The sequence below is a fragment of the Maylandia zebra genome, linkage group LG8, assembly GCF_041146795.1.
Source record: "Maylandia zebra isolate NMK-2024a linkage group LG8, Mzebra_GT3a, whole genome shotgun sequence".
NCBI classification, from domain to species: Eukaryota; Metazoa; Chordata; class Actinopteri; order Cichliformes; family Cichlidae; genus Maylandia; species Maylandia zebra.
Genome location: NC_135174.1, coordinates 28,793,269 through 28,807,328, shown reverse-complemented (window position 1 = coordinate 28,807,328; position 14,060 = coordinate 28,793,269). Strand labels below are relative to the sequence as shown.

Sequence of the window (14,060 nt, the reverse complement as noted above, 5' to 3'; positions counted from 1 at the left end):
ACAAAGCAAATTTTCTCATTAAAGTTCAAAATAAAGCTGCATCTTAAAAAAAAAAAAAAAAGAAAGACTTCACTCTGACTCACCCTCACACTGCAGTAGTACAGTACAGTAGTTTGCATTTGCTCAGCTGATTATTAACCACCTGGTTTCGAATTGCTCAGTTTACCGGACAATCCGAGTCCCTTCAGCTTCAGAGCGCCCTTTCAAAACAGCACAACTGCACCACCACCACCACCTTCTTCCCCCGACTCTGACTCTCAGTAAATGTTGACACAAGAAGCCCAATTTCTGATCGTCTGTGGCAACAGAAGAATCGAGCTCAGCTGAGTGATCCCGCTAAAACATTTTCTCCTGCAAATTGAATCCTGAACCGTCTTCTCCTCTGTTCACATCAGTGGCGAGTCTTTGATGGTTTCTATTAGGGGTGGGTTTTTAATAATCGGTTTATCGATTAAAATCGATTCTGGACCTTGTGAATCGGAATCAAATCGATTCTAGAAATCAGTGACGACACCCAGCCCTAGTTTCTATCGTTGCCCGTCACATCACCACATCGCAGAAAGCACTTCCTCATCATTAAGTGCGAACGGTATGGGGAGAAATTTGACTCAAAATAGCTAATGCTACGGTATGATCCACAAGCGTACGCAAAGATTTACAAATATGTGTAGTGATTTGTGTGCAACGTTTGAGGACTCGTAAACGTCTGCGGCTTATGATGCAATTTAACTGCGCGTAAAACGTGCCTCAATGCGAACCTGAATAAATACTGATCACTTAAACACAATTTCTGAAGTTCAGCTTTACTAATCAGATTATTTTCTCTTTCTAAGACCTTTCTTTGAACGCAAATGTCTAAAACTAAACGTAGCATCCCCGTCACTCACAAAAGCTTAACTGCGTGTGGACGCATCGCCTGACACGCACAGATCACGTCACATGCCCTCGTGGGGTTTGGACACAAATTTCATGCTGCCAGCTTTGCACAGATCCACAAATGTAAGCTGCTGATTTATTGGTTTTCTTTGTTTGTTTGTTCAAAGAAAGCAGGCAGTCCTAAATAAACAGAACAGCCTGTGACCCTCAAGTAGAGTTAACAGAGTTAACAATTACAGAAACTACTCATTAGCCTGTGACAGTTAATACATGGCTTAAATAAGCTGCTGCATCCTGAAATGTTCAGGATTAGACATTAAGCTAACAATAATGTAAGCCTGCTGTTATTACAGAATAGTAAGATTAGCATCAAAGTGCTATTTCCATTGCCTGGATTACATGTATATTCAAACGGTACAGAGATCAGCTGCATATACTCACTGCGGAGCTCAACCATTACGCTCCCTCCATCTGGAGCTGTGCACTGACCCAGCAGAAGAACAACCAGCACGTTGCAGCAGCTTATTTAAATAATATTTTAACCTTTATAGCCGGGGTAGGAAACTCCAGGCCTCGAGGGCCGGTGTCCTGCAGGTTTTGGATCTCACTCTGGGTCATCACACCTGACTCAGATGATTAGGTCATTACCAGGCCTCTGAAGAACGTCAATACATGTTGAGGAGGTCATTTAGCCATTTAAATCAGCTGTGTTCGATCAAGGACACATCTAAACCCTGCAGGACACTGGCACTCGAGGCCTGGAGTGGCCTATCCCTGCTTTCTAGGCCCCTGCAGAGGTCCCAGTTTTACACTGGGACGTCAACAAAGCCTACATTCGTGCATCTGTGCACCACGAGGACATGTGAGGTGATCTGTGCGTATCGGGCGATTCGTGCACTCATATTAGTTTTAGACATTTGTTTCCACAGAAAGCTTTTTCTAAGGGAAAAATCTGTTTGGTGAAACTGAACTTAATATATGGTGTTTAAATGACCAGTAATTATTCAGGTTTGCATGTACACATATGTAAACCAGTCCTGCATGTGGTCAGATTGTTTTGTATTTTGCATTGAAGAAGGTAATCATCTGGGAGTCTCCCAATGCTGCTGAGGATCAGACGATATGGACATAAAAAAGGAGAGCATTCGGGGAAGAGCGGGAAAACAAATCACAGAACTTCCTACAATTTCTAGAAATGTTTCAGTAACTCGAATCAGCTATGAGTTGTATGCTGGCGGCGAATATCTGTGGGTATATGAGGCAAAACCTCACTTCAGCGCACTCTTATGGGCCAAAACAGGGAACAGAACAACGGCAGAGTCCGTGGGAAAAACTTTGAAGATCAAAAATGCAGCCTGAAAAGCAGATGGTGGCTGCAGTGGACGCTTTTCATTGTTTTTAACACTCTTCTTCACTTTGCTCTTCTGCAGAGCTGACTGATGGTAGCTCAGACCTGTGTAGCACAACCTCAATCGACAACAGCTTTCTCTGCAGGTAGACGGACCATCCACAGACCGCCACTGGACTGCAAAGACGCTAACCCCACTCAACCACAATTCTACTCCAGAGGGTGAAGAGCTCAGAGTAGAGCTGCTGCTCTTCCATGAGGCTGATAAAGCAGTTCGGGAATCCGACAGGACGCCTCCTGGATGAGCTGTTTTGTGACATCTTTGCTGAAGGAGACCTGAGAGAGGTGTGTGCCTCTGCTCATATTAAATCCTTGTTAAATACAACCACACCAATGTTATGTAGGTCCCATAAGATATTAGAGTTTGAAAGGAGGAAAGTGATGAGGGTTAGACATCTGCCTTCAAGAACAGGAAAGTAAACAGCCTGCAGCTAACCTTGCTGGAGTCTGTTTAAAAACCACAATACCCCTCATCTCACCACTGCAAACACAACGGTGGCACGTTCAGCGTACCTGTGGTGTAATAAAGCCAGCCAAATGTGCTTGTTACTCACAATCTTTACAGCCCTTTGTAAGCTGACAAGCTTAAATGTACTTTTGATTCACAGCCACGTGCTATTGACTTGTTTAACTGTACAAACAGACCACTCTGAAAGAAGCCGTCGTCAGCCCTTTATTTTATAAAAAGAACCATTTCATCAATGACATTATCATATTTATCGAGTCAACATCTGCAGCCTTTGTATGCAGATAATACACATGTTTATGGCAGGGTTTAACTTCAGTGTCATGCTAGCTTCCCGTCAGTGTGGCTCGGTGTACCATCAGTATGAAAACAGCCCTCTGAGCCATCTGAGGTGCTCGCTGGGGCAAAGCTCGCTGTGAGGAGCGAGCTCGCATCTCTGGCAGGCAGCCAGAAGCAGTCACAGAAAGCTGAAAGCGAGTCAAGCTGACAGGGAACGGCTGAGAGGGGTACAAACGGGGAAACTGATTTCTCTGTGTCTGAAATGATATCACTGCCAACTGAAAGGGAAGCAGCTGGAAGAAAATAACGAACATTAGACTTTTCTTCCAAGTTTAAATGACTTCACCCTGATGTGCTTGACACGCGATGCAAGACACCCGTGTCCTGAGCTTACTAGCTGGCTCATTTAAACTAGCAAGGCTGTGAATGTCACCTCTTTGGCGTTACACTGACACACTGCAGATTTAACTTTCAGGAAAATCTTAACAGACTGTGTATTACCTGTGCTGGCACTGCTGCTGTTGAAGAACCGAAGGGTGTCGTCCATCGCCCTCGGCTGGGTCTTAGATGCTCCCTGGAAGCTGGACCTGCTCCCTGTATCCGGGGACACCCCAGGTCGTTCTGCCTGGGGCGGCTCTGCTGAGGCTGGCTTGGCGGGAGACGACTTGCTCCCGCTCCGGGACGACACGGGCTTGGATTCCTCATCACTGTCAAACCCAAACGGGTCATCCAAACCGTCCCCGCATGGACGGGGCCTCTTATACACCTCCAGGACTGAGTCATTCTTGGGAGCGCCAGCACGCTTTGAGCCCACCTTGGCCTTGTAGGTGGTGTCACCCCATTTGGTGCTCAGGGTGCCTCTCTTGGTGGAGAGAACTTCGTCAAACTTGGACGTGCCCTCACCACCCTTGCGGCTGTAGGTTTTACCAAATCTAGATGTCATTGTTGCATCTGGGTCATATTCTCTGAAAGAGGAGGACCAAGGAGTAGAAAGAGAGGGCATCTTAGGCGAGACGAACATGTATGTGATTCTCTAAATGTAATTTACAACTTGATCCGGAGCCGCCAAGAGAAATACACAGAATCAATCAACATCTGTAAAATGAAGCTCTGCTTTTTTAAATTTTATTTACAGGCAAACTGACAATTAAAAAAAACATATTTTTTGAAAAAGAAAGTCGTTTATTCTTAGGTTAACACAGGGCAGAAGTGCCAGCTAACAGCCGGAGTACTTCTCAGCCAGCTGGTTATACAAAACAAGGCTACCATTAGCTTAGCACCATGCTAACCGTGCTCATTTGCAGCTTTCTGCACAGGTTGGTCGCTAGCATAAATATTAATGAAAACATAACAAATTTTACAAGTGGATATCACGTAGAGCAGACTGGGTTTCCATTTAAATGCGCGGTGAGAGCTCTTCTACATCCCTGAAGTTGGTATTCAAGCAAGTCGAGTGTCAGCCGTTAGCATAACCAGTAAGCTCAACACAGAGAGCGGAGTTAGCTCGAGGCTAATGGCTAACAATAACTAAAAACTGACATGGCGTTACGTCGAAACTCCAAAAGAAAAACTCAGAGAATATCCTGCATTAAAACTGGCGCTGTCTGTTTTCTGGTATTTTCACTTACTTGGTGAGCTAAAGGGCCGATCCGCACAAAACACGCTCCAGCCGCAGGACGGCCGTTAAACGGGCACAGGAGAGCCGGGCCTGCTTCCCCGATTCAAGCAGCCCTGCACAGTATAAACAAGGCCGAACGGACGCCGTTAGAGGCCGATCGGTGAGTTTGAAACCGAATGTGACAAACCACAGACCAAGGCTGTTGAGAAAAGAAGCCCTTTAAAGATCCATCTAATGAAATCAGCTCTGCTTTCGAGTTAAATCTCACTCGATTGTCTCCTCCGGGCTGCGACGAAGGCTTCCATTGGACTCCCCCGCGGTGTCAAGCTAGCCGCGAAAATACTGTAACCGGAAGTCACGCGGCCGACATTTCAAAGTAAAAGCGTAAAATAGGCGCATGTGAACGTAATTTCCTTTAAAAGTAACTGATCTGAACGCTTTTGTAAAGACGGAGCAATTCAAAAATGTGGATTTAATGGTGAACTATTCGTCTATATATTATTCACTGTGACGCGGATTTATTATTTTGCTAAGTTTCTGTAAAAGCGAAGTTTTTTGTCCAATTTTACATTTTTTACATTAAGCGGAACTGCTTTACGTTACGTTTCAAACTTCACACAAGTGGCTTCATGAATCTTATCGTTTCAAATGCTGCGTTCAGGTAAACTCGCAAAATTCACTATTGTAGACACTAAATGCGACACAAATAATTGTAGAGGCTTTTAAAGTCTGCAAAAAAATCCAAATGAGTTCAAGAATCACCAAGTTAATAATTTAAACCAATCTAGTGAATTACTAACGTATTGTTAGTAACTTATTGTTAATAATTCACTGAAAATGCAAAACTACTGTACTTTTTGTTTACTTGGTAGTCACAGTTTAAAAAAGAAAAACCACAGTGATATACACGATGAGCAGTTTACTGAAAAAGCAATCTTCCACTGTTCACCAGGCTGTTCATCAGCTTTTAAATAAAAAGCAACAGAATCAATGCAAAAATACTCAAATCCATTAGTGCACCTTGTTTAGCCGTTCACATAAATAATACACAAACCAGCGTCGAACAAGCAGCAGTGTTCATTGTTGCCTTCTGTAAACAGATCCCTACTGTGATTTATACAGGTCTTATAAATATTTTCAAAGTGTTCATTTAAGGTACAACATTTGGCAAGATTACATTTAAAGTCAAAATCATTTGTTGTGCAACACAAATAGTTCCTCTGTTGTGTGTTTCATGCAACAGCTGTAACCCAAACTGACCCAGTTCTGGATGGAAATATTCAATATCCTCTGTTGTGTCCCGTGGTGCAGTCCCACATGAGAGAGTGGTATCGATCAACCAGACTGAGGCCACGGCAGTCTCCACGTTACTTGTTAGAGGCTTGAAACTCGTTAGCTGGAGGAAAACAATGCCACTGTCACACCTGTGCTGGGTGGAGGGGGTAATGTCCTGTCTCTAAATGGAAAAGCTACACTGTGTGACAATTTGTCCACTGTTTCAAAGACAAGCTTCCCCTTATCAATAAAATATAACACACTCTTCTCTTCTCTCTAAATCCATCAAACACGATAGAAAGAATAACATCTCAGAACATGAAGCAGCATCTTTGTGTTTGTATTCTGGACTGTTGAGCGCTACTTTGATTATGTGATATGCCCTGAAAATCAAAAAGATTACATAAGATTAATGATAGCATCAAAAAAGAAACATTAAGATGATGAAACAACTGAACACTAGATGGTAGTTATACTTCATATAATTGTGTCAAAATCCATATTCGTGATGGTGATGAGTGTCTCTTTGAGGAACAGACAGAACGATGACAAATAAAAGAGTCTTAAGAAGATTCGCTGCTTCTGGTCCCCCATTTGGTGCTTTGACGATCAAGGTCACAGCATATGATCACTGAGCTCTATGTGAACTGTATTGTCATCCAGGAAGAGACCCCTCCCATTAGGAAAGGATGCTTTATCAAAGATTAAAAATAATCACTTCAAACAACCTTGCATTAATTTGTAATGAGCATTTCCTCTGTGGTGACCCAAAACATGGGACTATTGGATTTTCAGTTCTACGGTGTTGTTGTCACAGAATGGAGAAGCCTCTCTTTTTGCTTTTCCAAAATTAATGAAGTTCAATAGATGTTTTCGGCACAACTTCACCTGCTGGTGCAGGGAGTCGAGCACAGAGTCTGAAGAGTATAAAGTTCCAGCGACGCTGGAAGTGCACTGAACAAATCCTTTACTTACTCGTTTCATCAACACTTTAAACTCCGAGTGCTGCTTCTGCTTTAACCTCTTCAAGTTACTGGAACTTCCTTGGAGAATATCAGGGCCATCATCAGTATACAGTTATTGTTGAAAGATCTCTGCTCCTTTTGAAGGCTGTCGCACTTGGTGCTGTGTTGTGTCAGCAGTGTTTCCACAGAGGGTGTCACCGGCTCACCTGGAAATATAATTTGTGCCCATGCCACCCACACCCATGCTGCCGGGCTACTGTTAATCTTACACCACTGAATAGTAGTGTGGAATTTAACTCAGTGCTTTTAGGCCTCAATCACACAGGCCTAGAGACCCGCTGGCAACCTCTGGTTGCTAGGGAAAAATCTGTATTCTCCGACCATTTGGAGAGTGATGGTAAATGGCCTGTATTTGTATAGTGCTTTACTTAGTCCCTGAGGACCCCAAAGCACTTTACACTACAATCAGTCATTCACCCATTCACACACACATTCACACTTGTTAAGCAATTACAATCTGTCAAAGTGAAGAAACGTTCCTTAATTAATACCTTTGTATGATTCTTGTTCTAGTTTTCCTTATTTTCTCGTGTTTTCACCTGTACCAGCTTCACCTGGTTGCTCGACCTTCTGGCTGTCACCAGGTGAAATTGGTAGCAGACAGTTCTGCAACAGAGCTCTCCGTGTTGTTGCTGCGGTCGCTGGCAGACTGCTGCTGTTAACTAGAGTTTGCATTAAGGACACAAAAACTTCACACTTACTCTCCGAGCTTTAGTAAAACTTTAGTAAAAGTGTGAGAGTTGGCAGAACATTTGGCCTTCTCTATGGAAACTACTGGTTACCGCGGCAACCTGCTATGATCAAACAATTTAGAGGAGATCCTGGTGCAGCTCCATGCACTTCTTTAAAAAACACTTTCGTGCCAGCAAAGTTTGTAAGCCACTCGTGAACAACCCAGGGGCTCACTGACTTTAGGCCTGTGTGACGGGAAACTTATTTAAATACTATTTACTATTTCATTCTACTTACAACCATTATATTCTACACTTAAAGCTTAAGCTAATTCTTATTTTTCAAATTTTAAAATATAGATCTATTAAATTATTGTGCTGTGTTGTGGGGGACAAAGCTTCACATTCATATAGACGTTGGTAAAATCATCTGCTGCTTAAACTTTTGTACTACTATTACTTTTGCTTAGGTAAAGAGTCATTGTAAAATGTTATTGACTACACTTCTTATCATCTGCATGAGTCTGTTTTCTGCTCCAGTTCTGGTCACTGAACAATCCTGGAAACACTCCTGGTAGCAAACTACGAAATGTCAACTAAGGTAGCACAGTGTATATAGTGTATATTTGCACTTCAGCTTGCCAGCATGTGCAAACTGAAGAGCAGCAGTATTTACACAGTAACAACGCGCCCTGACAAGGCTTTATGAAACCATTTCGGGCTATGAGCACGTTGACGAAGGATGCCAGATTTGTGTAATCGTGACTGTGCCTCCATCTGTCCTGTTTCTAATCTGTGATTAAAGCTGTGCTCTTACATGGTTAAAGCCCAGCTAGCCGTAACTTCACTCCTCCTGATCTGTCAGCTTTCTCACACACACTTTTACAGGCACTATTTTCAGAAGCTGTGGGTTCCTGGTGCAAAGATAGGGGCACAGTTTTTCAGTGAATATGTGTGTGAAAGTGTGAATGTGTGTGTTTGTATCAGGCTCCAAAAAAGACAGCTTCCCTTCGTCCCAGTCCAGATGAACTCTGACCTTCTTGACCTTCTCTGTGATGGAGAGAGCGATGTATTTGTTGGTTGGGGAGAACGCTCTGTATCCGGCATGGCTGCATTCTACGCTCCACACTGTGGAGCCCACAAATTCTCTCCTGCACATAGACTCTGCTATCACCCCAACCTCCCAGTCCTTGTTGTCTCCAACCTCCACGTCCCAGCTGTGAGTTCCCGAGTTAAAGCCCTCAGAGCCCAGGACAGAATCCCAGAATTCAAACCTCTCCGGGTTTTCTGGAAGGAGCCTTCTCTTTCCGTGCCTCACGCCAGTCAGATCTTCAGACAGAATGAGCTCTGGATTGGCTGAATTTGGATCCAGAATCACAGGACTGTAGGAGACCATGTCTGTCATCTTATTCCAGATGTTGAAGGTCAGGTTGCCCAGGTGTTTGGCCACATCTATCAATGCTCCTGAGCCCAGCTGTGGATCATCCAGCTGGGGGTGCTGCTGGACTCTTTCCACCACAGCCTTGTAGGTCCTCAGGAAGGATGGATCTCCAGCTCTGAGGTGCTCCTCTGTGGCTCTGACTGTGTCTGAAAGATTCGCCATCTCCCTACACAGAGCCTCCATCTTCTCCTTCATCACTTGGCTCTTCTGCGCCTCTTCCTCCCGCAGAGCTAACATCCGTTCCTCCTCTTCCTCCTCTAGAAACTGGTGAAGCTTCTTAAACTGCTCCTTAAGCCTCCTTTCTATCTGCAGAGCCTGCACTTTAATGTGCTCTGCTGTTTGATGTAAGTTCACTTTAACTTCATTAAAAAGCTTCAGCTTGTGCTGCAGAGGGTTCAGGAACGTGTGAAGCTCCTCTCTGTGTTCCTGTGCAACTTCATCAATGGGTCTGAACTGATGGTCGGCGTGGATTTTTGCATCCCGACAGATGATACACGCGGGCTGCTCATGGTCCAGACAGAAGAGTTTGAGCTTTTCAGAGTGCAGACTGCAGAGACTGTCAGACCCCGATGAAGCTCTCTGACTCTGCAAAAATCCCTCACAGAGGTTCTTCAGTGCCCGGTTACAAGGTGGATCACTCCACTCGCACACTGTCCGACAAACCAGGCACTCTTTGATTTGCTTCTCTTTCCACCAGCTCTGCAGACAGGCTTTACAGAAGCTGTGGCTACACAAGAGGAGGACGGGATCTTTAAAAATGTCATGACAGGCAGGGCAGCATAAATCCTCCTCTGAACGGAAAGCCATTTTCCCCTCAGCGACAAAGACACCTGGCAGAGACGGACAGCAGGGAGGAGGCAGTGCCAAAACCTTCCCAACAAGTCTTCGGCAAAATCTTTCCTTCAAGCGTTCTTAATTTGTAAGATCCCAGTGCTCCCGGTATTCTTGCTGCTGCTCAGCGCGTCAGTGTAAAGGTGACGCTTTCCTTCCCTTTACTGTCAAGAAGTCGTGTTTCCTGATAGTCGTGTTTGTCAGGTGAGCCAGAGTGGGTGGAGCTCTGTCAAATAACTGTAACACTCCAGAGACTTCTCTTACACCGCTCTCTGGAAACTGCAGGTGCTTGCACCTTCCACACGCTCTTAGCTTTCAGTCATGCACAGACACCAGCGGCATGTGTGAGCATGCTGTAGATCCGTTAAATGAGATCATGAGATCTACAGCATCTCTTGGATGAGAGAGCGGACTGATAAGTTCAGCTTCTTCCATAAACACAGATGTCTGCTAATCAGTGCAAAGTAACGGAGTAATAAATAAGAAAAGTGCACTCTCTAAAACTGGAAGCTTCTGTACGCCACAGAATTCCTTTAAAGAAATGCTTCAAGGGGCACGAGCACATTGGAGAGGTCCAAGCTGTGTCAGAACACCTGTCAGTCAAAGAGACCACGCACTTAACTTCAGTATCCAGGCGAAGCTGCAGAAAGAAACTATTCAGGCTTTAAATATGTTTGTTTCAGCTGTAAATCTCCAAAGGTTGAACAGAATCAACCTTCTGGGATCTACTTACCTGGACGGTTGAGAATGCATCAAGACGTTTTAGCTGTAAAGTTTTCATCTCAATAAGTGTAAGAAAACTCCTTTTTGGTTAGTTTGCCACAAAAATCTCCTTTATTGAACTTAAATACACAATGACTTCCTATTTTTCTCCCTGGTTGTCTTTGCCTCACCTGCTGCATGTCGGTGGGGCTGAGCACACAGTTTGAGGAGCTTTGTTCCACATATTTATTTTGTCCATCTCACAGCGCACCCCCTGGTGTCATTTCAATAAATTGCAGTACAGTGGCATTTCTAAGAAGCGAGCATGCTGTCTGCAGACACGCTCTGCTGCTCTGATGTCTGACATGGTTTGTTTTGCTTGAAAAAAGCCAAATTATGGGAGCTGAAGATGCTTCCCTTTGGTTGCTGCATGTGCAGAAACACGTGGGAGATGTTAAAGTGGAAAGTGTTTCAGCTTGAACACAAAGCTTGCAGGTATGCTGACTCAACTTCACTTTAAAAGGAGGAAGGTGTGGAGGAGGCAAAAAACTGGGCTATCCGGTATGTTCCTAACTAACGCTAAGTCAGACCTGCCTCACACACACCCAGCAGGCTACATGTTACATGCTACTGCATTACACCATAGATGTATTACCATAAAGCAAACAAGAATTTTCAAGAAGCAAAATTTTTCCACGAAGTTGAAGCCGTGCCTCCATTATGTGTCACTGAATGTGATCTGTTCTGCTTCTCCTCATATTCTGTGTACACCTCTGATGGTGGATGTCTGTATTAAATATGGCCAAAGATTCAAATCATAATGTCCATAACATGGATGCGGCCCAGATTAAGATGCAGAATGATTATTTTTGAGCACCAAATGAGAATTTTGCATTTGAATGCTTTATGAAAAACTAGTTTTTGAAGAGAGATGGGGGGACAACATCAGAGATGGATGGATGTCCCAGTACTTGTTGACATGCACCCCGCTGTGGCTGTCTGTTTCTCCGGGCCACTCAGGTCATGTTGGCAGCGACCCTGAAAAATCTTTCCAACAGTTACTGAGGAGCACTAAGCCTGGATGAAGTCCCTGAGTGGCATGCTGTGGCCCCTGTGCCAGCATCAGCCTTCCTGCCAGCCTTCAGACCAAAAGTTACTGTACCAGGAGGAGGTGGGGGTTTGATATTCTGACAATAAACAGATTTCAGATCTTCGCGCTGTTGCCAAACGCTCCCTGAGCAGGAGCTGGTTGTTGAGAACCTGGCAGAGCTTTGCAGTGACACCTGGAGAGTTCAGGCTTCACACAGCTCTGAAGAATAAGCTGGCACAGCAGCTGGCAGCAGCGCTGGCAGTGGCTTCTTTAAAAACAATTAGGCCTTTGACATTCGGCAGACAGACAAAGAGAAAGATGAGTGCAGCCAAATGACTTACCACCCAATCAACTCACTTTCTTAAAGAGATTAAAATAGAGGATTCTGGGCAATACAGTCAGTCTGCTAACAGCCGACAGAACAAACATCTAAGGGCTGAAACTGACATATAATAAATCATCGTCTGCATACAAAGAAACTTTTAGTTACAGAATAACCATTTGTCAAAAAAACCCCCAAAACACTAAACTAACAAAGACAGCTTGGTCACGAAGCAAAACATCACACTCACAGGCAGCCTGTTTGTTTTATTACAATAGCTTTTATGTGAAGAAAATGAGGTACAGCATGAACAGGAAGTGGGAGGTGTTCAGTGTCCACGTCAAATATTTCACAAACTGCTTTGTTACACTGGAGCTGGATCATAGTGTTAGTGACTGCTTTTACCAAAGGAAGCAAAACTATCTGAATAAATGAATCTCTGCTCCTGGCTTTTATGATGTGAACCAATATCGATTTTGTTTTTTTGTTTTTTTGGCTAACTATGCATCTAATACTCTGTTAAAGTTTGATTTTAAGACCCTCAGAGCTGGAAATATTAGGCTTCTGGACAAAAAGTGACATGGAAAGCCTTGTTTGGGCCCTTTTAATAGGTGGTAAAACACATACATAGTGGCTGAAAACCCATAATATCAGCAGCTGAAACATACCGAACAACATTCAGGACACAGAGGCATTCCCAGGTTGTAGGTCTGCTCCTCCCAGCTAGACACGAGGCTCTACCCTGTGGGCCTCTTCAATGACTGTCAGGCTTTCAGTCACTATTTACAGTCTGTGGCTGTGCTGTAGGTGAAGGCAGGAATGTTGATCGACCTGAAAGTGGTTCTAAATACATGTTTTCCCCCTCACACATCCTTCCACACAGATATACACAGGTACATCCTCCTGTTAGGCCTTAGTGATGGATTTATCACTGCAGTCATGTTGCCACAGAGTGAGTGAGCTCAAAGAAAGCTTTTAGCTATTCTATGCTGTGATTGAGCAGGAGTCTCGGGGAAGTTTGGGTCAGTTTTGCAACACTTCCAGCCGTAGATGTGAAAGAAAAGAAAAGGCATTTCGTCACTGTGATTCTAGTCTCTCACCACTAGATGTCAGAATTTACAAATAATCTATTTCTGCTTCATCGTCTTGTTCTTCTGCCTTCAGCCTTTTTATTTTTCCTTCATTTTGGAGCTGCTGATGTCTCAGTTTCTGTCAGTGTGTTTCAGGGGTAGAGATGTGCATTGTGACAGCTTCTCATACTAATAGCATATAAAGGAAAATATTAAAAAATGCAAAAAAAAAAAGAATGAGTTGCATTTAAAAAATCAGTGAAAAATAAAAATTTTGGATATTTGGGGTGGGAGGACGAAATGCACAGTTGAGCAATGAAGCGATGATTGTGTCTTAATGTTACCTGTCGTTGGTTTGAGGCTTAGGGTTCATGTGTGGTCAAACTTTCACAGGTCTCTCTGCAGTGCTGTGAAAAACGAAATACAACCCACAGCTCAGCAGCTTGTAGAGGCTCCTTCAGCAGCAGTAAGTCAAAGTCATTGATGTCTGCACGACTTTGTTGCTGTGGAGGAATTTTGTCTCACACTGCTTGACTTCAAAGAGGTTTTCAGTGTTCGTTTATGCACAGCTCTCTGAAGGTTGCACCACATCAGTTCTTTTTCTGCCATTTTCTTGTAGACTTGCTGCTCTGCTTTCATGACCTCATTTTGGCCAAGCTTTAGCTGTGAAGCAGGTGGCCTCACATTTGCCTCAAGAATAATTTGTTATGCAGACGAGTTCATGGTCAAATGAGTGACAAGGTGCCCAAATCATCATGCCTGCTCCACTGTGCTTATAGGTGCTGTGTGCTCTTTTTAGACAGCAGATGTTTTCTCCTGGCAGCCCGTCCAAACATGTTATGTTCAGTTCATAAGAAGATGTTGTGTAGAAGGGAGTGTTTTTATTAGAAGTGCTCGCAGCCTTTAGTTTAGACAAATGAAGACAATCAGGTCTGAGAGAGGTGACTTAAACACCGCCTGCCTGTGTGTGTTTGCACGTTTGTTCG

The 14,060-nt window shown here is 43.9% G+C and overlaps 2 protein-coding genes across 2 annotated transcripts in view; both read right to left on the bottom strand.

Moving 5' to 3' along the window:
• Window positions 1-4,997, bottom strand: part of waplb (WAPL cohesin release factor b) — a 37,800-nt gene extending 32,803 nt beyond the window's left edge. Inside the window, exons 1-2 of the mRNA XM_024803425.2 lie at window positions 4,658-4,997; window positions 3,531-3,994 (exon numbers count right to left, since the gene is read on the bottom strand). Coding sequence (XP_024659193.2) covers window positions 3,531-3,972 — 442 coding nt within the window. The 5' untranslated portion in view covers window positions 3,973-3,994; window positions 4,658-4,997. The remainder of the gene's footprint in view (window positions 1-3,530; window positions 3,995-4,657) is intronic.
• A 2,459-nt stretch (window positions 4,998-7,456) lies between these two features.
• On the bottom strand, window positions 7,457-9,866 carry LOC101469137 (E3 ubiquitin-protein ligase TRIM35-like). Its single transcript, XM_004565284.5, has 2 exons — window positions 8,655-9,866; window positions 7,457-7,609 (listed from the first exon to the last, which is right to left on the bottom strand). Exons 1-2 carry the CDS (start codon window positions 9,864-9,866, stop codon window positions 7,457-7,459), a joined length of 1,365 nt encoding a protein of 454 aa, XP_004565341.3.
• Window positions 9,867-14,060: the final 4,194 nt, after the last annotated feature.